This window comes from Anastrepha ludens, chromosome 2, assembly GCF_028408465.1.
Source record: "Anastrepha ludens isolate Willacy chromosome 2, idAnaLude1.1, whole genome shotgun sequence".
NCBI lineage: Eukaryota > Metazoa > Arthropoda > Insecta > Diptera > Tephritidae > Anastrepha > Anastrepha ludens.
Genome location: NC_071498.1, coordinates 40,703,132 through 40,726,585, shown reverse-complemented (window position 1 = coordinate 40,726,585; position 23,454 = coordinate 40,703,132). Strand labels below are relative to the sequence as shown.

The window sequence follows — 23,454 nt, the reverse complement described above, 5'->3', positions numbered from 1 at the left end:
TTCTGCCACCAATTTAATTTCTTCACCGTGGTACCACCATTTGTCTGCCTGGGAAAGTCGTCCACTTCTTCTAAAGACCATCATCTTCTATTTATTTGGGCTTACTTCCATATTCCATTCAGCGCAGTATTTATCCAGGTTATTAATCATGGATTGCATGACCTCCGCCAGAAGAACAATATCATCGGCATGAAGGAGGTGACGTATATTCATACCCTCAACCAATAGTCCACCTTCCAAACAGTCGTGCAAATTATTTAGGTATCAAGTGAACAATAATGTCGACAACAGACATCCTTGTTTCACACCAATGCAGGTTTCAAAATAGTCGGATACTTCTTTTCTATTTCTATTTTCTATCAGGTTCGTTATTTTGCTAGAGTCCAGGGATTTGGATATTCATTATTTCGTAACAACTTAACTCGAAAAAACTACGAAAATATAGTTTAAAAAGCTCTCGTACCATACAATAAATAAAAAATTAATGGTATTTAATTATACTTTTTTATTTATGAAACTTATTTCATCAGTAACAAAACAAAATACAATAGTTGCACTTCTAACTAACTAAATGCTACTTTTTACATTATATATTTATATGTATATTACTTTTTATACTAAAACGACAACAAAACCAAAACCATTCAAATTTATAACTAATGTTGCTATTTTTTCTGTACCCACGTTATATATGTATACAAATACATACATATATGTGTATATAATTGGCGCGTACACACTTTTTGGGTGTTTGTCCGAGCTCCTCCTCCTATTTGTGGTGTGCGTCTTGATGTTGTTCCACAAATGGAGGGACCTACAGTTTCAAGCCGACTCCGAACGGAAGATATTTTTATGAGGAGCTTTTTCATGGCAGAAAAACACTCGGAGGTTTGCCATTGCCTGCCGAGGGGCGACCGCTATTAGAAAAATGTTTTTCTTAATTTTTCTTATATGCTTCGAAAGAAATTTAAAATCTCGAAAATCCCGTGACTCTTCGCAAGTAATCGAGAAACTTTTTGTACTTAAAAATATCGGAACCCCTAAATCCGGGATTTACATCACTAATACTTACCTCAATAATAACCTTTTATCTATTATATGATAACTTGAAAAAATTAAGTTTTAAGCTCTACAAAACATTTTCATTGAAAAATTCATTGCAATCGGGTACAAACATAAAACATTTTGTCCACGGTTGCAAATTTTAAAAATATGAAAGTACAGTGTACTCTCTCTTGAGCGGGCATCTAAGGTACTGAAAAATGTGTCCGCTTATGCTTAAAGATTTGTGGTATCTACTGAAAAAGTGTCCGCTTATGGGAGATGCCCGCTTAGGATAGGTGTCCGTTAGGAGAGAGAAGACTGTATTAACCCTTTGGGAACGAAGCCGCTCGACGGACAAACGTCGCTGAGAACGAGAAGTATTGGATAAAAATATATAAAAAGCCTGCTGTTCCTCTGGCAGTGACACCGAGAGACTGAATCGAAGAACTGCAATTCGTTCTGACTCACATCGTAAGTTTACATTATAAGGAAGATACGACTTCATCGCTAATGGCCCCTAAGGTCTTTATATGAAAATTTGACTTTTTTACGATACCTATGCTTATCTTATCGCTCAGAACGACAGGCGTCGCGAGCTACGAACTGATTTGGGCGGTTATATACCGACACTCGTCCCCAAAGGGGAGCATTAAACAAATTTGTCAGTTGTGTTGGTATTTTATTGGCGCTTACTTTCATTTGCCCTATTTGCGCATTGTAATTAATTTGATGACAATTTTTCGCCTAAAGCTTGTATAACTTAATCTGAAGCCATCCCGCCACATGTGAAGCATGCACAAATATTATTCCAAACGTAATCCACTTATATTTAAAAAAAGTAACTTAAGTAACTTATTTTAACTCCAGATGCTTTCATTCATATGTGGCCATGTTAATGCAAATCTAAATCACAAAGTTTCTAAGTCTAGTCGGCCGCCGTAGCCGAATGGGTTGGTGCGTGACTACCATTCGAAATTAACAGTGAGAACGTAGGTTCGAGTCTCGCTGAAACACCAAAATTACGAAAAACATTTTTCTAATAGCGGTTGCCCCTCGGCAGGTAATGGCAAACCTTCGAGTGTATTTTTGCCTTGAAAAAGCTTCTCATAAAAAATATCTGCCGGTCGGGGTCGGTTTGACACACATAGGAGGAGGAGCTCGGCCAAACACCCAAAACGGGGTTACGTGCCAATTATGTATATATATATATGTATATATAAGTCCGGTAAACTTTTGAGTAGTAGTAGTTGTCTAAAATAATTGCGTAATTTAATTTTTATTTCAATAAATTAAAGCGAAATCGTTTACTGTTAATTAATATATAAAAATGGCTAAGTCAAAAATATACAAAAACAAGCTAATTATTTATGGTAGTCTCTTCTTTTTTACACTAAAAAAGTAGCTGCAAACAAATAACCTCTGGATTGGGTTAGTCATTTCGTCATTAAATATAAATAGTTTATGTAGCCATTTTGAAGGGGAATTGTATAACGAGAAAATACCCGATGTGCATTATAAAATGTAATTTTTTATTATTGGAATATTTTTAGTCACAATATAGAGCGATTCATATATAGGCAAAGCAAAAAATGTAAATCTAATTACTTATTTGACAATTTGCTGGTTTGACCTCCAAGACGGGTACCCGTTAGTGAGCATACAGGTATGTTCCATAAGTTACCTTGCCTTTGTTTGGATGTTATTTGTCAGGTTGCTTTTGTTCCGCGAGAAATTTAAAAGCGTACGTTGTTTTTAAAAAATGAGTTCCGCGTATGATGAACAATTTGAAGCAGTGTTCCTATGTGCATACCCAATAGGACCAAAAATGTCACGGATATCTGCAGCAAAATATTTGAAGAAGTCGAAGACTTTCATTAATAAATGGGTGCAACAATATACCGAAGTTAAAAACGTTGACTACTTTGCCGGACGAAGACCAAAATATATACCTCTCCAAAGCAAGATCAGAAGATCATTGGTTTGTTTGTGACAAAGCCAAACTGAATATTGGATGCAGCTTAAGCAGTTTTATGGAAAAGTTGTGTTAATGTATCCAAAAAATACAATTCGAGGATGTTTACGTTCAGAAGACCTCATTTTCCGGAGCACATTGAAAAAATTGATTCAGAAGGGACTTGCATGGGCTTAGGCAAATTCATAACAGAATAAGACAAACGAAAGACGTCAACCACTGCCTGCGCTGCATTTTGCAAATTTTTGGCCCCGTAAAATATCTAAGTCGGGCCTGCTAAAAAAAAGCTAGCCAGTTTGACGTGGCGACTGAAATTCGAGAAAGGAGTGGCAGTGGATAGAACATACGCTTAGAAAAAGTGATGACTAGTTGCTAAGCAGCCTCCACATTAGAACCCCTTCCCACAAGCTGGCCGAGGAGTAGGTAGGGCACGTACCATCTGGAGATGCTCAGCAGAAGCTTAAATGAACTCTCTTGGTCTTACAGGGATCGAACTGAGGTATATAACTCTACGTCATGTCCGTTGGTGAAGAGGGGTACTTGAGGCCCTATGCTCCATAAGAGTTAAAAGAAAAATATATACATATAATATTCACTGGTGAATCTTTGTTTTGGACGAATAGTTGCATACGTCGATCCTGGTGTTTTGCTGATAATCGAGAACTTCAACGAGCTGTTAAACATCCAGTTAAGGTTCATGTTTGGGGCTGCTTCTCCGAAAAAGGATTTGACGATTTATTTATGTTTACCGGCGAATTTTAATTCAGTTTTCAAGAATAAAATTTACCAAAAAGCCTTGGATTTTACAAAAAGACAACGATCCCAAGCATCAATGAACGCTTAAGCAGTTATCAAGGCAAATTCGGCACACCGTGCGCAGAAATTAACAAAAAGTATGACTCAAAGCTAACAGAAAATAAGGTTAGACAAACTGTATATATGTACTATATAGGCGCTTACACACTTTAAAGGGTGTTTTGGCCGACCTCCTCCTCCTATTTATGGTGTGTGGCTTGGTGTGGTTGGACTGGAATAGGAATGAAAAAAATTAATTCCTTTCACAAAAACCTTAAAATATACTATTTAATTGGGGCCTCTTATCAGGCTTCAAAAAAGGTGTTTTTTCTCAATTTTTTTTCGAAGCGAAAAAAGCGACACACAGGTATAATCTTTTGCATTTATTTGAAGGCATGATTGAAGAGTAATAAACAATTTTTTAACATAAATAAAAAAACGAAATGGCGGACATATGAGGGATCTCGGACAGCTTCTCGTTGCGCGCTAGTAAAACTGTGTGTAAGATTGCAGTCTTAGTTTTCACCTGAAACACAAAAGAAAAATATTGTCTTATTCAGAAGGCTACTCTTGTATAAAAATATGAAAAAATGAACACTCAATTAATTATTGAAAAAAATGCTTTTTTCGCTTTTTTTCAAAAAAGGTGTTAAATAACATTAAAAAATTATTTTTTTTAGTATTTTGTTAGTAATTAGTTGTGCTTTTTAATTATCTTTATATAGATTATCGGTTTGAAACGATAACTTTCGTTTTTTTTTTAATCTTACACGCCATTTTCAAAAACATGGTTTTGAGAAAACATGTTTCAAAGTTTTCAGAAGGTAGACAGTATACTCACTCGAGGGACGGCACACAGGCCTGTAACTCCGAAATCACTTTGAATTCCGCTATAAAATTTTGAGAACATATTCTCCTATAATATATCTATCGATTGCAGTAAAAAAATCGATTTTTTGAAGCCGACTGATAAGAGGCCCCTCTTAATGAAGCATTTTATTGACAATGAATTTGACGGTAATTTGCATTTCAAATTAAATAACATCAAACATTTGTGGGTACTTTAGAATCAGCCGTTACCTATTGGTTATTAACAAAAAACAACTTTACATATAATACTATATATTGCTTTATGTATTAATTTTCAAACGTATTGTCAATGGCTGGTTTGCTGTGTACATGATTTTTAGTATGCCGAAGTGATAAGGTTTGTAAAATTCGAAAAAATTGCCTTATGCGAGTATTGTTATTTATAACATTTTTATTCTTTTTCATAACGTTTCATTCCATTTTCGAAGTACTTTGTCCAGTCGCGTTTCCAGGCGGTTGTTTAAATTATTTGGAATCCAACGCAAGCATACCTTTTTTACCACAAAGTGTTCATCGAAAATTTTATTGATGCCCGTCATCCTTTGTTGTCTTGTTAATCCACGTTGAAAATTGTAAAAAATAATAGCACGAAAATGTTAACGGTTTAATTCCACGCTTTTGCCGAAACGCATTTTTAAATCCACTGTAAAAAACACTAATTTAGCGCACACACCAAAAGGTTTTAAGTGCGTTTATGGTAAAATATATCAAGCTCTTCAGTGCCTAAAGACAAAAATATAAATAGCAATCCATGTCACCAAAAATGGAGAACCCAACCGGTAAAAATTTCGATAAATTTTTTTTTTTTTACTTTTATTTTCATGGAAAGATATTACCTAAATATTTTGAATCAAATAATGACGGTTAAAATGTGACTTTAATTTTTTCAGAAAAACATTCAAGCATTGACTTAATAACAAAAAAGCCTTCAGTGCAATTTAATTACCAATCATTTCGTCTTATTTTCTAGGTTACAAAAATATAATAATAATAACCCCGCAAGGGCATCTCCTATTGGAGGATGATGGGCTTGACAATTCCGCGTTTACCCTAGTCAAAAACCAAATAGGTTTTCTCCGTTGGGGGATCATGGATGTGACGAATTCACGATATCTAAGTCTAAACGACGAAGAGAATAATCCCGCCAGAATGCCTGTCATACTGGCTGGTCGAGTGTATACCTGAAGGAAAACCGTAAACCAAAACCGCAAAGGAATGCCTATGTGGCATTACGGAAATGACGAATCCGCGGACCCTAGTCAACCACTAGAATAGACTAATAATCTACAAGTGTGATAAACGGTTCGACCAACTACAAGGGCCTCTGGCGAGCGTCGTAACGATCGGGAACGACGCGGGAATCAAGAGCCCGATCATGATGGCGACAATAGGCAACAATCTGCTCAATATGTTTTGTCTGGACAACAGACAACCACAAAACTAGGAAAACCAAGGCAGCGCATGGACTACAAAAATTAACGAAGACATGCTGCACTGCTACTACACAGCAACGAAATTGGACACACTAAAACAGGATACAGAACAGAGCTCCATAAACTATTTATAAAAATTATATCTACGATACGAATATTAAATTTCTGCACAAAGAATATGAGATCAGAAACGACCATTAGTGAGAAATAAGCTTTTAGCCAAGTAGCCAATAAAATAACCAGTACACAATAATAACAACCAAGCAAACGACGCAACAGACTCAAACAATAATGATGAGCAAAATCCCAAACAGAAATACAAACACCGCTGAAATCATAAACAACCCGGACAACGATATGACAGCAAAAATTCTAAATGAAATAAACTCCAGTCTAATAAAGTGGGAAGGGGCTCACCCAGTTGCTCGCCCTCGAATCCCAAAATTAATATTTAAAAGAGATACCTTTAAATACATCACAACTATAAACAACACTATATTACCAACAATGCTAAATTATAGCTCCATCCAAGAAAATATAAGTGGCAAATACAAACTGAAAATAAAATAAATGAACTCCGGAGAAATTTAGGACGACTCACACAATACAAGGATGACAATAGTAGATCGAAAAATATAATTCAACACATAAACGTTTTACAACAAAAATATAATAAACCATTCGACGAAATAATGGACACCCATAAACAAAAACTTAATCCACCCAAAGGAGGACTGATAACAAAGCTCTTCACAAGCAACCAAAAAACATTTTACCAAAAATTAGCATCTACAGAAGACTCTCAAAATTATGAGAGAATTATGAAATTATGAACAAAACAAAACAACAAATAGCGAACTACTGGAAAAACATATGGTCAATACCTGCTTAATAGAACGACTCAGCTACATGGATTCGCCAAGAGGAACACCGACAAAAGGATCTATTGTACAACCACAACACAATATCGCACTGTCAACAGAGGATCTAACCAACACCATCAATAAAACCCTCAATTGTGAATGTCCATGAATAGACAACAAAAAACATTTTTGGTACAAAAAATTTACCTCAACACATCATCTTCTAGCACTGCCATTAACAAATTAATAGATGAACCACAAACCCTACCAGAATTTCTTACAATAGCCAAAACATAAATTAAACCAAAAAATAATGAAAATACCAACCCCTCCAACTATAAACCAATAACATGCCTCGTTACACTATATAAAATAATCACCTCCAAAAATATCGTCAAAAATAGAAACGCATCTAACACAACGTTATAACTAACGAACAAGACGGATGCAAAATAACAGACAGGACTGCAAGGAGCAACTTATAATTGACACAGCAATTATGAAACAAGCCACTTTAAAACAACGAAGCCTGTCTAACATACTGCTAGCCCTAAAACTTTTGAAAGTGCCATGTTATCTCTTACACATCATCAGAAGCTATTTCAGCAACCGTAGTCTACAGTACGATACTGATAATGGACCAAAAACGTACGAAGTTACTGGTGGGGTCCCTCAGGGATCGGTCCTGGGACCAACACTCTGGAACGTTATGTACGACGGGGTCTTAAAATTCAAACTTCCCGATAAGGTGGAGATCGTAGGATATGCTGATGATATTGCGTTGGTAGCTGTAGACAAGCGCTAACCGCTCAGCTGGAAGCAAAATGTAACGATGCAGCAGCGAGAGTACAGCGATGGCTCGGTACTGCGGGATTGGACCTGGCAGCCCAGAAAACAGAGGCCGTGCTTATAAGCGCGCGGAAGCAAAAAAGAATTATGAGGATTACGGTTGGCGGACACGAAATATTCTCACAGGAGGCGATTAAGTAAGGTTAAGCTTCAAGCATCATCTGGCAGCAGTTAATTGCAAAGCAGCGGCTGTCAATGGCGCACTAGCGAAAATTCTGAGAGGAGGACTCATATCAACTGTGACGGACTCTATCGTATTATATGCGGCGCCGATACGGGCTGAGGCTAAGCATAGCCATATGCGCGAGGTAGTTCGCACCCACAGACGCAGCGCACTACGCTTATAGAACGGTATCAGACGACGCAATATGCGTTATTGCTAGAAAGGTACCAGTGGATATTCATGCGATGGAGCTGTATCGCCTCTATGGAGTGAAACCGACGATAGCAGAAAAGGCGGTAGAAAGAACGCAATCGATGGTCGAATGGCAAAGAAGATAGGATGAGTCAACCAAAGGCCGGAGGACTTACAAACTCATACCGAACCTTGAAGGGTGGATGAATAGGAAGCATGGCGATATTGACTACTACCTAACTCAGAACATGGCTGCTTCCTTGAATATCTACACCGTTTCCAGCTGGCCGACAGCCCTTTTCCCCAAGTTGCTCGAATACAGTCGAGAGCGCAGAACATGTGGTCTTTCACTGCTGACGTTTCAGTGAAGAACGAGCAATGTTGGCGAAGGCATTCGAACACCCGCCATCCCACGCAAGATTTGTCCAGTATATGTGCTCGACCATCACTAAATGGGACGCCGCAAAAACGTTCGCGGCTACAGTCGTGACGAGGCTCAACCGCTTTGACTGGGAAAGGAAAGCCCAGAAACGACAGCAGCAGTTGCTACTGCAGCAACAAGAGTGTATTCAATACTATTAAGATATGAAATTAATGAGGTAGCAATGTACTCAATCCAGCTAAGTCATAATTTGACAGTTCTTAGGAGAAAAGGAAGGGAAAAAATACAAAACAATCTTATACCTTTGGTACCTTTGCTAGCAGGTGGACAGTGGAGATGAATTGTTTTAGACAAACCGATGACATACACAGACGCTTGAGCCAAACGCTCACAACAGTACCGAACTGAAGACAAGACAATAGTTTGTGAGTATCGGACAATTACATTTTCTCCGATGTTTCATTCCCCCACAACCGCTTTCGAAGCTAGTGGAAGGAGTGAATACTATCGATGGCGTAAAATCTCCATACGCCGACAGGAGCGAAACCTGGACGCAGGAATCTGTTGTGTCAGTAGACATAAACGCGGGTCCACCTTGAAGAAATGCTAACGCGGTTCCAGGGTGGAAATCAGCCGAGGAGGAGGAATGTTATAGTGTTAGTGCGAGCATGCCACATACCAACATACCATTGGTGTGACCGCACCTTTATTGATGTTTCAGACATTCTGATTTACACCTCCTGACTAAAACCAAAAGACAAGCACACACAAAAAAAAACAAAAAAAAAAAAAAAACGAAGCCTACATTCATGCTACATGCTGGCTAATAAAAGTGCTTGAAATATACGAAATACACTCAAAATTTGAGTATATGGAAAACACAAATAAATCTAATAACATCTACAGAAACAATAACAACAGAACAAATTCACATAAAAAAGGAATATTCCAACTTGATTCTTTAAATGCTCTTTAGTTTTGCCTCTGTCTTAAGGGGGTAGTATGGTTAATTCGGTGTAAAACAAGCATATTTTTCGAAATTTTTTTTGTCGACACAGTTGATTTATTCAAAATTTTAAAATTACTTCATTATAAAGTCATATTTAAAGAATATTGTGTGACATTTTCATTGATTTTTATGAAGAAATTAATTTTTTAAAGCGCTTTGAAGTCAAAACACCGATTTTTCATAAAAAAAACTTGAAAACTTTGTTGTTTTAAAATATGACAAAATTAAAAAAAAAAAAAACTCGACGTTGTTACCTGCGAAACTTTATTAGCTGATGAAATCAATTTGGTTTTTTGATTTTAGTTGATCCAGTAATGAGTTCTGAGGGACACCGCAATAAAACTTTTTTATGAGACGTCCGCGAAGATTCGCTGCCACCAACTCATTTCTTCATAAAAATCAATGAAAATTTCACACAATATTCTTTAAATATGACTTTATAATGAAGTAATTTTAAAATTTTGAATAAATCAACTGTGTCGACAAAAAAAATTTCGAAAAATATGCTTGTTTTACACCGAATTAACCATACTACCCCCTTAACCTTCTTTCAAATACCCTCAATATACAACATAAAGATGCAATGTAAAAAATGAAAAAAGTGCAAAACACAAAATAAACCATCTTCTATACATGGACGACTTCAAACTAAACGCATCCAAAAAAAAAAAAAACATTTAAAACCACTTTTAAAATTTACAGAACAAATAACAAACGATATAAAAATTATCTTTGGCATCAGTAAATGCAAAGCACAGCACATAGAAAGGAAATTGAACTGACGCACTGACTGAAACATTAGACAATCAAATCCTTGAAAACATGGAAGAACATGAAACGTACAAATATCTTGGATTCCAACAAAGTTTTTTTTTCATTTTTCTTTATTTATTGAATCTTTCTTGTATAAGAAACTAACAATAAGTTTACGAATCTTATATACTAGAGAAATATTATTATTATTTATAGGGGATATATACAATATAACCCTAACTAAATTATCACACTGGCTACTAGGGCCTTCGGTGATAGAGAGAAATATGTTTCCTTGCCAGTGCTAAAAAACGAATTATTTGCTCAAATGAATATATATTTACATATATGATTAAATCGGTTGTGAATCTCCAATTCTTCATAGTTGGGAGCTGGAAAGGACGGGTTTCCAGTCTCCGATTCTTCGTAGCTGGGAGCCGGAAAGGTCTAGTTTCCAGTCTCCCTTAAAGCTTCCGGTTTCCCTCATGTCGATTGTGAAAATGTTTTGGTTTTTTGTTTTTTTTTCGAATGTAATAGATGTGGTTGGAGGAAGTTGTGGACGGACTCTCGAGTGAGATGAGATAATTAAGATAGTGCAGACTTGAAGATGTCTGTTTTTTTCAATCGTGTGTGACCTTCATCTAAAAGTAGATTTCGCGCTAGTTTATTGGGAACAAAGTAAAACAAAAATAGACCTCACCTCTATTAAAAACCAACTTTCACTGCAATACAAAAAACGCCTTAGATACTTTAAACACAACTAAATTCCAAGAATCTTTGTAAAGCAATCAACACGTATGTAAAGCAATCTCACATACCCCTTCTGAATAATTAACTGGACCAAAACTGATATTTACAACCTGGAAAGAACAACAAGAAGACAACTTACCAAATATAGAAAACTTCAACCTAACTCATGCACACAAAAACTTACAATACAAAGACTAGAAGGAGGAAGAGGATTTATTGATATCCAAAACCTTTACAATAACCAAATTTAAAAATTAACGCAATTTTTGCACACCCACACCTCCGGTCTACAAGAACACTAAGCAATCATTGCAGATAAGCACTACACCCCACTCAACCTACAAAACACTGGCATAACAATCACCCAAACAACAGTTGAAGGAAAGAAGACAGCCTGGTTATGCCTGCCTTCATAGAGGAGAGCTTCATCCTGAAACGGAAGGATTTATAATCGCCGTTCAATATCAAGTAATCCTCACTAAAAACTGTCAGAATTACACAACAAAAGGCCCGATAATAACTAAGGACACATGCCGAAGATGGCAATACACCCAGAAACAATAGACCACATAACTGCAGGATGCATAAAGCAGGTACAGAGTATTCGCATAAGCACAGCATAGTTGCAAAAATAATACATCAAGAAATAGCCAATGAGCAACATACTATATAACAGAAAACAATATTATTACAAATATACCCCTTCAAACATCTTAAACGGTGAAGAATATACCATATACTGTGACACTACAATACACACCTAAAAGACTATAATGAGCAATAGACCAGAGTGGCGTGAGAATATAATAGCAATAATACATAATACAATATAAAATATGATAATATAGAATTTGTTGGTATTGGATAATTCTAACTCATCAATGGAGAAAAAAACTACTCTGAACTAAACCTACCAATACTCGTACCACAGTGTGATACAGTCAGCCAAGTAGACTAAACAATAAATGTATGTAACCATGCTTATTTGTCTATTGGTTTGAATGTATGGGTTGACAATTTTCGTAAGTGTCAATAAAATTAAAAAAACAATTGTTGCGAAACTCGTGCTTTTTGTGCAAAAGAACTTTTCTTGATAGAGTTGAAAACTTAGTATTGAAAAAGAGCGAAGTCTTGCTTTAGCTAGACCTGGACATTCGCAGAGATATTGGAAGAGACTTTCTTTCACCCCTTCCCCTTCACAGCTTCTGCAGATGGGATTGAAAAGGAGGTTAAGTCTGGCTGCGTGATCCCCTACTTTTGGATGAGAGCATCCTAACAGATAATTCGTTCTTTGGATGTTGTACGACGGCCATGTTTTTCTTGTAGTACTACACGTATTTATCTGCTTCTTCTTTCGGCTAAAACATAGTAGTGGGAAGCAATGGATGTTTTTATTGTGTTAAAATGGGTAGCAACCGTCATCACCTCTGTTATGTCTAGTGCCGATACTTTTCTTGCGAGCTCATCTGTCAGTTCATTAACCTCTATGTTCCTATGACCGGGAACCCATATCAAAGTAATTTGAAGCCAATGACCAAGCAGCTCTAGTTCCTTTCTGCGCTGTAAAACTAATTTGGATGAAATGGAATTGAAATCTAAGGCCTTAATAGCTGCTTGACTGTCTGAAAAGAATTGCATACTTCTCTGATTGCTAGTAGTTCTACCTGGAATACGCTGGCATAGTCAGGAAGTCGGATTGATTTGGATATGTTGAGTGGCTCCGAGCCAGTTCCAACACCGCAGTTCATCTTGGAACCATCGGTGTAGATTTCAACGTCGAATATACCAATCACTTTTCCTTTCCTCCATTCGGCTCTCGGTGGAAAACGTACCGTAAAGTCTTTCTTGAAGTTAAGTTTGGGGACTGTGTAGTCTAATTTGTTTTTGAGCAGTGAGGGTCCATGTAGGAGGATCTTGCTGTGACTGTACGATCTTTTTGTCCAGCTTCTTATATCTCTGAGCCTCACGGCGCTCCAAATAGCGATATTTTCATATGTAAGTCTAATGGTAATAGATGTGTTAGTACATTAAACCCTTCAGCAGGACTGGTGCTAAGCACTCCTGTGGTTAAGATACACGCTTTTCTTTGTATCTTGCTCAGCTTGGTTTGGTTGTATTTCTTTTCTATTGCGGGCCACCAGATGGTGCCGCATATGTTAGTATGGGCCTTACAATGGCTGTGTAAGTCCAATTGGATAGTATTCGTTGGAGACCCCATTTTTTACCCAACCTTCTCTTACACGTGTAAAGTGCTATATTCGCTTTCTTTACCCTTTACTCTACGTTGGACCTCCAGCTGAGTAAGATGACACCTAAGTATGATATTTTGCCTGTTGGGTTAGCATAACACTAACACCATTTAATTTTGGGGGATTAAAGTTTGGTATCTTGGTTCTCTTAGTGAATAGCATCAGTCCAGTTTTGCTCGGGTTTACACTTAAACCACAATCCGTGGCCCAACTGCTGAGTCTTAGTTATGTTTCGCAAATGGAGGAACCTACAGTTTAACCCACAGATAGTTTTTATGAGGAGCTTTATCTAGACAGGAATATACTTGGAGGCTTGCCATTGCCTACCGCGGGACGACTGATATTAGGAAAAAATTCTTTCTATGATTTGCTGCTCCATGCACGCATATTCGAACCTGCCCACTTCCGATTGGTAGTCACCACTGCGGTCGCCAGCTATGATACTTACTTTCTTGAAATTGGTTCAATGGAAACGATTCGCAGTAAAAAGGAAATGTGGCAAAAGATCTCTGAAGAAGTAAAGGAGAAAATTGTAAAACAACATGAGGAGAGATACATAACTGACCGGAGAAAAAGTGGAAAATTACCACACATCAGGTGCAAGGAGGCAAAGGTTTGGCTACGAGCAGGAGAACGCTTTTCACGACTACATTGCACCGGAAGTGCAAATACATAAGCAGTGAGACGGTGGTTATGAATATATAAATGAGCCATTCGTTGTCAAAACGAATTCTAATATCGTCCAGGATTTTAACCATTGCTGTCGAGCAACTGTGACTTAGTTTGAAGCCAGATTGTGGTGGAGAGAGTAGACGATTGTCCTGTACAAATGATGAGATTTGCGTGGCCATCAAGGTTTCGCAAACTTTGGAAAAAGTAGGCAGTATGCTGATGGGTCTATAGTCACCAGTATAAATAGCATTTGTCTTTTTTGCGACTGGGAGAACTATAGCCTGTTTCCATACTGCTATGACTATATGGACGAATTTTAGCGAGATCCCATCTTCGTCTACAGCATTAGACTTTATTTTGGATAAAGCTTTTAGGACATCTACCTCACTAACTGTCATACATTGAAACTGTTCTTTTAGATTAGCACAAGATGAGGACTCTTTTAAAATAGGAGCACAAGACTAATAAAGTAGTCATTAAGTTCATCAAGGTCAATCTCACATTCGGCACTTTCCTTGCCATGAATTTTAAATTTTTTTAGGTTGCGCCACAGTTTTCTTGTTGGAAGGGACGGATCAAGTTTTGAGTGACTGTACCAACGTTTTGCTTGTCGTATTATTGAAGTGGTTTCATTTCTGATATCCTGCTATTTGTTCTTTGTTAGTGACCAAGGTGTTGAATACCGAAAAGGAAATTACTTGAAAATGTTTCAGTATAAATCCCAAAATAATAAAGCACTCACATATCTTCGCTTACATTTTTCTTGAGCTCAACTGATTAACTAGTTTAAAAAATAGATATTTCCTAGTTAAAAATTATATATTACAAAATTTCCGTTTATTAATATTATTCCGTTTATAGTTATTTGCATACCTCGATACCTTACCGTTTATGGTATCAAAATGAAAATGATGCATTGGCGACATCTCTACTTTGAACCACATAAGTCTGTGCGCAGCAACCCTGTGCAATTTAGAAAACAATTAAAGTTGACGTAATTTGACAGACAAAAGAATTGAGCGAAAGTAACGAGTTGATATTTGGTCGAATTGGTTCACAACAAAATTAACGGAACAATCGAGAACAACTGGCGTGAAAAATTTTAATAGAGGCGTTTCGGCCACGGAAAAGTCTTAAATAATATAAATAAAGTCGCTGGGAGTTTTTGCATAACATCTCGAAAATGACACGTAAGTTCTATAAATGTGAAAAAGTGCTTTGAAAATAAGTTTTTGTGTGTAAGTAGAAACGTAAAGTAATGTATGTACATATGTATGCTTGAGATGGTGCGCCAGAAATAGCCAACGTGATGATACAGAAAAATTATGTTTGCGGGTGCGTATGCTTGAAATAAATCATTCGAAGATGTAAATCTCTTCATAGTACAAGCATTGTAAAACTAACGCCTATTATTTTGAATTGCTCGATTTAGTTTTGCTGAAAATTCCTGTAAATGTTTAGAGAATGCTGCTGAAGTGACAGTCCTTGGCCTGATAAGGTGGATCCGGCAGCTATTGATTATCGTTTGAAGGAAACATTGTTTAACAGCTGAGGTTAAGTAAATATATATGACCAAAAGGGTTGATGTTTTGTAAATTGAAATACGATTTTTCTGAAAACTGGTCCTCAAGCTAGGGTGTGATCAAAACTCGGTCTATTCTATTTTTTTGGGGGTAATTTGATAGTTGTTGCTCACAGATTCCACTGAAGTAGTCTTTTTTGGACAGCTCAGAATGAAGACTTATTTGATTTACGATAGTCTTAAAAACAGTATTTTTTTACAGGCACGCAGAGATCTCAAATATTAGTGAAGACGTTGTGCGGGGATTACTTGTTTATTTCCATGTCTGTTTATTTGTTCAATTAGTAAGCCTAAAATGAACAAACACTCGACACAGTCGGCAATATTGCTAAATCTTATTCTTGATAAAAAAAGTGTTCTACATTTTTGTGTCAGATATGCGGACGCTGCTGCAAGCATGTTTTTATTTACAGAGTTAAGCTGTTATCAAACTTACTGAGCACAATTTTTTAATTCTTTTTACGTCCCACGGCTTATCACTTCTTAATAGCAAATTGTAATCAATGAAAATATGTATACAATTTAACAAACTGAGTGGGTACTTCTAATACGATTTTTGAAAACTTAATGGCCCCTATTATGAGCAACATTCGATCTTCGACTGTGCTGATCGAACGAATTTTCATTTGGTATTATGGTGCTCATTCGTTGAAGAATAGGACTATTGTGAATTTCGATCGCTCGACGCATTTACAATAGATATTTTTTCTCAGCTGATACAGCAAATCAAAATAAAAGAAAAACCGATTGTGTTGAAATTCTTTGCTAACAACAATTTTAAAAGTTAAAAAAAGTATTTTTTTGTGAAATGAGTACAACGGAGTTGTGGTTCGACGATTCAACGCTCGATGAAAGATTAGTGGAACTAGCTAGATGTAGAAAACAGTTGAGGGGCGCATCCAACCCCCTTGAAATGGCTTCCACTGAGCAAGTTTAGTATTTTCAAAATGTGTTGACGTACATAATATTACAGAAATTTCCTTACAGTTTTTTAAAGAACTTTAGATTATCTAAAGAGCCGTTTATGAACCTACTGTCCAGTACAAAAAACCAGTTGCAGCAGTGCACCCGAGCCGAGAGCTCTTCACTATTCTCCAAAAAAAGCAACACAAATTATAAATGTGGGTGCAGCTTTGCACAACATTTGCTTGTTTTATAATGTTCAACTTCCGGATGAAGAGTTATCCGATGAGACCCTCAACGATGATGCTGAAGATATTGAAGTGGAGCCAAATAACGGAGAAGCAGAAAACATAAGAAATGAAATTCTTAGAATATTATAGAAAAATCTAAAAAGTATTAAATAGAAACCTTTACGCCACAGTTTCTGTTTTATTTCTGTTATAAATTTTCTTTATTCAATTATTCGTCATTTGAAAAAAATATGTATTTCAGTTCCTCTACGTATTTCAGCCCATACCTGCCAAGGGAAAATAAAAATGTATTTCTATAAACATCACAAAAAAAACATTATTAACCTTAATCCATTTTGCTGCCGTTCTAACTGGTGGTCCCAAGCAATTCAGCTCCGTTGTAAATTCCTCCCAAAATATTAACATATATTAACATATTCCTGCATAATATTAACAAAATTAGTATATATTTATTATTTGGTTACTATAAAACAATAAATAATCGCAAACAACTTACATTTTAACAAGTTTTCCCACAATACGCTCCACAATCGAAAGCAAAATTGCATTCGACTCTAAATTCGGTATACAACGAAAATTTCGACAGGCATGCACCGCTCATAATACCAAATTGACATTCGATTTTCGATCTTCGACAACGAACGAATATCGAAGATCGAATGCAACTCATAATAGGGGCCAATATATTGTAGATTTTTAAAATAATAAGCTAACGAAATGTATTCCAGAGACGTCGGGCGAAAATACACATCGTAACCTAGTAGATTGACATTGGTCACATCAGACCCGAGGACGTTCATCTAGTAAACTAGGCTAACAGTTTTGTCGAAACAAATGCATCTGTGCGAATTCCACGTTTTGATTACATTCTTGATCCTGCTTCCTGAAGTATGTTCCGAATTGGGGGGTTAGTTACTGGAACTACTAGCGCTTTCATGTCATTCTCATAATTTTTTCTTTTTTTTTTTGTTTAATCGCGCAATCGATTTCACTTAGACAAATATTCGGTGGCAAAGTTCCCATTGAGCAGCTGAAATAAGTTTTGCCTTGGAAGTGCTTAGCATAGATCTGCACTGATATTCTCAGTATCACTAAGTGGTTTATAAAAATTATTATTTGCTTAATAAATTATAATACCATTTATTATTACTTATTGAATAAATTAAAATTAAATATATAAATTAATATATTTGCAGCGCTAGCTACCAGGGTTATATTTTCTTTGCTAGATACCATCAAAAATAAAAAAAATGTTGATTTAAATTTCCGCAAAAGCTGCAGAAAAATAACAAATTAAGTCTTTTTCACATTCTTATTCTCATAACGTTACTAGCCGAATTTAGTAGGCAAGTTTGTACATATAAACTTATTTCCTTTTCTTTAACACAACTGTGTATACATACTTGTTGGTGCTTAATAAACAACAGTTTAAAATAAAACCGGTTAAACACGTAAACATATGTACTACTAAATGATGAAGAATCAAATTAATATGTTAGAAAAACGAATTTTTGTTGCTCGTTTTACGTACTTATACAATGTTTAATAAAGCCAAAAAAAATATTAAAAGTGTTCGCATACATTAATACTTTCTTGAACTTGAAATGACGTTAGAGAAAAGTTAACTGGTATGGCACATGTACGTACATAGCTCACAGTAAAGGCAACAGATAATATAAAGTAAATAAATTTTATAGCGTGATCGATAGCAAATGGATCCCTATTACGTTATGGAAACAAATGTGTATACTATTTCTATGAAAATTCAAATGTAGATATTTTCTTTGAATCTATGAGGTGCTTACACCGCATATTTCTATGGTGTGTTTTTTGAAATTGCTTCCAATCCCTTAATCAATCAGCTGGGTTATCCACAAAGCATTTAGACTTTACATACCCCCACAAATAAAAGTGAAAAGGTGTGATATCACACGATCTTGGTGGTCAATCCACTGGCCTGAGAAGAGATATAGGGTGGTCCATGTAAAAAAAAAATCTACAATCGGCTATAAAAAAATAAGTAATCAATATTTTTTCAAACTTTTTTTTTTATTTTGAAGAATGAACATTGTCATTTATGAATGAAAAATAATATCGTTCAAATGACTGCCACGACTGGCTTTACACTAGGCCATTCGATCAACCCAATTTTTAAGCACATTTTCGAATGTTTGGGTTCCAATTTCATGAATGGCATCTTCGATTTCGTGTTTTAAAGCATCAATCGTCTCTGGATGGTTCGGATAGCATTTGTCCTTAACGGCTCCTCACAAAAAATAGTCCAACGGGCTTAAATCACAGCTCCGAGGTGGCCAATTGATATCGGAATTTCGGCTGATTATTCGGTTTCCAAAAACGCTAGCCAAAAGTTCGAGTGTAACTTTAGCAGTGTGACAAGTTGCACCGTCCTGTTGAAACCAAATGTCGTCCATGTCATCCTCTTCAATTTTTGGAAACAACTCGTTGAGCATGTCACGGTAACGCTCGCCATTTACTGTAACCGCGGCTCCTAGCTCATTTTCGAAAAAAAAAAATGGCCCGACGATGCCGCCAGACCAAAAACCGCACCAAACAGTGACTCGTTGTGGATGCATTTGCTTCTCTACAGTAACGTGTGGATTTTCTGAGCCCCAAATCGGACAATTTTGCTTATTAACGTAGCCACAGATGTGAGAATCAGAAAATAAGAAGAAGACTCACCACTTTGGAAATAGGTTTTCAATATTTCCCAATTTTGTTTAAGCGTATAGCGTCCCATTTCGTAAATGTCAAACCTTTAAGTAAATTCTGAACACATTTGACATGTCATTTGTGTTACCATTCTCAAAAAAATAGGTGGTTCAAAAAGCAAACGCTATATGGCCCACCCTGTATAAATTGCTCACCGAAACGAGGACACAGTAAACACATTGTTTCACGAGCTGTATAGCAAGTAACGCCGGCTTGTTGGAACCAAATCACAGGCCTCAAGTAGGCAATCCGGCACCAAAAAGTTGTTTATAATAACGCGATAACGTTCGCTATTTACTGTTACACTAGCACCAGCCTCGTCTTTGAAGAAATATAGGACGATGATTCCTCCAGCTCGTATGCCGCGACATACAGTTGTTTTCGATGGATGTAATCGGGGCAAATATGGCAATTTTGCTTATTGATGTAGCCATTAAGCCAAAAATGAGCTTAATCGCTGTACATTATAAGTTGGGTTAAGCACACGATGAACACTTTTCACAGAGCGTCGATTTTCGTAATAAAATTGTACGATTTGTAAACGTTGTTGAGACGTAGATCTCTTCATGATGAAATGTCAATGAGTACTGAAAAAAATTATGTATTTAGTTGGTCTACTATACTAACTATTGTTCGATAATGGGCTCCAGCAATGACATTGACGACCTGTGTTGGAAAGTCAATGTCTATCCCGCCAGCCTTTCTCGCTCTTTCACCTGCAAGTGATTTCCAGCTTTTCCACACCGAATCTACAGCGACTCCTTTACCACCTGGACGAAGGAGGAGGTTAAACTACAGTTATAGATGAAAGTCGATGATACACCAATACCGGCGGGTAAGAAACCCAAAATTTTGGTTGTTGACTTCAACAGTTTGCTCTCCTTCGTGCATACAACCGCAGTTGCCCCAAAACCGTATCACGGTTCACAAATCGCTAGCCGACCGCACTTGTGGCAAAGACAAAGAAATATGTATGTCTGGCGACCGGTCGGTACTAAATTACACTGCGCCCGCTGTTGTTGTTGTTGTTTTTGTAGCAGCATAAACATTTCCCAAACATATGCCGGCAATCCTGCTGAAGCGACAGTCCTTGGTTGTATATAAATTCGGGTTGTTCCGGTTACGTAGAACCGACTGTCGTGGGAACGCTATCACACTGTTCCCTCTGATCGCCTGATACTAGCAAGTGCTCACTGAGTAATTTTTGCTGGATGTTACCGCAGGAATGGGACAGTATATAGGCAGCCATTAATCGGCAACCTTTTTGCTGGATGTTACCGGACAGTATATAGGCAGCCATTAATCGGCAGCCTTCCTAAACTCCCGACCCCCGAATGCCGTTATTGGGTTCTACCATCACCCATTGCATACGATGTTGGGTGGCAGTCCATGGATATTCTAGTAGGTTTAACTCCTACTTATCTAAAATCGACCCCGACACATTCACCTATAACATAACAATATAACCACCTATGCACACGCCCTCTCAAACCCACTCACCTAAAGCCCCCTCTCTCTTTCTGGACCCAACTTGTCGAAGCAGCGCGCTACCTGGACGATCGGTGACTATACCGGGCTGGCAGGGCCTAGTGAACTGCTACAGCAATAACAACACTATTCTTTGCATACTCGTATAGAGAGAAAAGAGATAAGAAATAAATAAGGCCAATACTCAGATTTGTACTAAGAAATGGTAACTGGTCATAATTGGGTTATGAATTGATTGCGAATTGAGACTATCGTCCCAGCAGGCCGACTGAATATGCGGTGGTAAGTATGTGCGCCCAGAAAAGGTGATTGAAAGGCGAAAGGTAGCCCATAAAACATACTTTTTCATCGGTCAATTTCGTATCGTTGTATTGTGCGCTTCTGCATGCGAAATGATGCTAATTAATAGAACCCTCTAAAAGGTCGATTGATAGAGTTGGTAGAGAATGGAGACTGTAAGGATAATGGGACAAACCATCTATAGTTTAAGATCTGGTGTAGTTGACTTTGTGAAGAAAACTTTGTGCTATTTCATCTACAGGGTGGGCCAAATAAAATTAATCAATTTTGTACACGAATAAATTTTTTTGTTTTCTAATTTAATTGTTTTTTACTTTTTGCACGTTATAATCGATTTCTTGGAAATTTATAGTACATAGATACATTTAGTATACAACAATGCTTTTTTGGCCCATCCTGTACGTATCGGCCAAGATATTTGGTACTTCAATTTTAGGGGGCTTTGTGGTTATAAGATAGAACCACATAAAACATTGTATTCATTTGGAATACATAAAAAATGTGTACTCTAAATCAGAATCCATTTAAAGAATGTTTTAGTGTCCCCCAGTGGCAGTATTTAATTCCCATATCCCTATTATGTATTTTAAACTATTTTAAAATTTAATAAATATTTATAAAAAATTAAAATACTATTTAAATTTAAATTGCAATATTTTTATATTTCAGGTGGAAATCAAAGAGATCTCGCCCGCCAAAAAAACCAGAAGAAGCTGCAAGAATTGGGCAGGGGCAAGCGTAATGACAATTTAACAGTTGAGCAACGGAAAGCAAGGTAATTTACATTTTTGAAGTCATATACTTAATTTAAATACAATCAAATAACTGAAAGAGAATTTTTATTATACAAACAGAGATGCCGAAGTTATGCGTGAAAAGCAGAAAAAGAAAGAGGAGGCGGCAGCCGCTTCAGCAGGGGGAAACGCGAAATAAAATACAATAAGAGCAGCTCGCCGAATTATAGCAGGCATTTAAACCATTACAACAAACAGCTACCAATATAAAATGCATCAACAACAAATTCGCATATACGTGTGTTCGGTCACCGAAATGGGCAAACAATTTTCTTTACTACTCTCACAAGTATTTGAAACTGAACGAAATTTTAAACAGTGAAATACAGAAATATGCTCTTGGGGTAGACAAATAAAGGAAACGAAGAAAAATTTACGCAATTGCGTATAAGCACTGAAACTAACTAACAACAGTATGAACGAAAATCATTTAGCTAATTATACGCCACAACTCCTGTGGAAGAATGCCAAACATTGATATATATAGACGCTGAAGCTGCTAAAACCAATTCTCACATACCTACCATTCATTACTTGCACACCATATATCGCGTTATCATTCTTTTTTAGCAATCTAGATGTCGTTTTCTCTGCTATATTATATATTTGTTTTTTTCCAAATGATGATTGATGTTGATGATTTTTACCTGACTAAATTTTAAAGCTTAAGATGGAATAAATATTAAAAATTAAAATTTTACACAATTACCGCAAAAAGATGAAAATTCAAATATACTTTAAGTTAGTAGAAGAAACCAGCATCCAAAAATAACAAAAAAGAAACAAAACGAAGAGGCAAAATTTTCAATATGTAGTGCAGATCAATTGAAGTAAATGAGAGAGAAAATAAAGAATTCAATTAGTAATTAGTTACTTAGTATTTTAAGACGATATTATGCTACACAACAAATTATATACAAATAAATATGCGAAATCTAAGCAAAACACTAAAACATACATTCATTACTTTGCCAACGTGAAGTGAATGTGATCACTTGGATTTGCAGATAAATTTGTACAGAGTGACTGTTGATATTGATGAGAGGTACGTGTATGCAGTTACAAGGCTTTTTTACGTAGGTTTCTCAAGTGGTATTGGCTTTATTTGGTTTTATTGTCAATTTTTCGAATTTGTTTGAATATACATCATTTTTAGCCCAGTCTTTCAGTATATGGAGAAATTCCTGCCTATAGTATCTCGGCCTTCAAAATTAATCTCGTTAAGGCATTTCTGGTTGTTTTTGTACTAGCATAAACATATCCCATATAAGTTTGAGAAATTCCGCTACACTGACAGTCTTTGGCCGGATATAAATTCGGGTAGTTCCGCTAACGTAGAACGTCGTGGCTGTTGTGGGAACGAAGGTTTAATGTTTAGTTTGGCTACGCATTGTTATGAATATATTCTGG

General features: G+C 36.5%; 1 protein-coding gene across 1 annotated transcript; it reads left to right on the top strand.

Moving 5' to 3' along the window:
• Positions 1 to 15,024: 15,024 nt before the first annotated feature.
• LOC128869525 (putative SERF-like protein) lies at positions 15,025 to 22,997 on the top strand. Its single transcript, XM_054112092.1, has 3 exons — positions 15,025 to 15,186; positions 21,920 to 22,025; positions 22,105 to 22,997. Exons 1-3 carry the CDS (start codon positions 15,180 to 15,182, stop codon positions 22,181 to 22,183), a joined length of 192 nt encoding a protein of 63 aa, XP_053968067.1. The 5' UTR covers positions 15,025 to 15,179; the 3' UTR covers positions 22,184 to 22,997.
• Positions 22,998 to 23,454: the final 457 nt, after the last annotated feature.

Coding starts and splice junctions, on each gene's coding strand:
- LOC128869525 (XM_054112092.1), top strand. Junction 22,026..22,104: donor GTTGAGCAACGGAAAGCAAG/GTAATTTACATT, acceptor TTATACAAACAG/AGATGCCGAAGTTATGCGTG.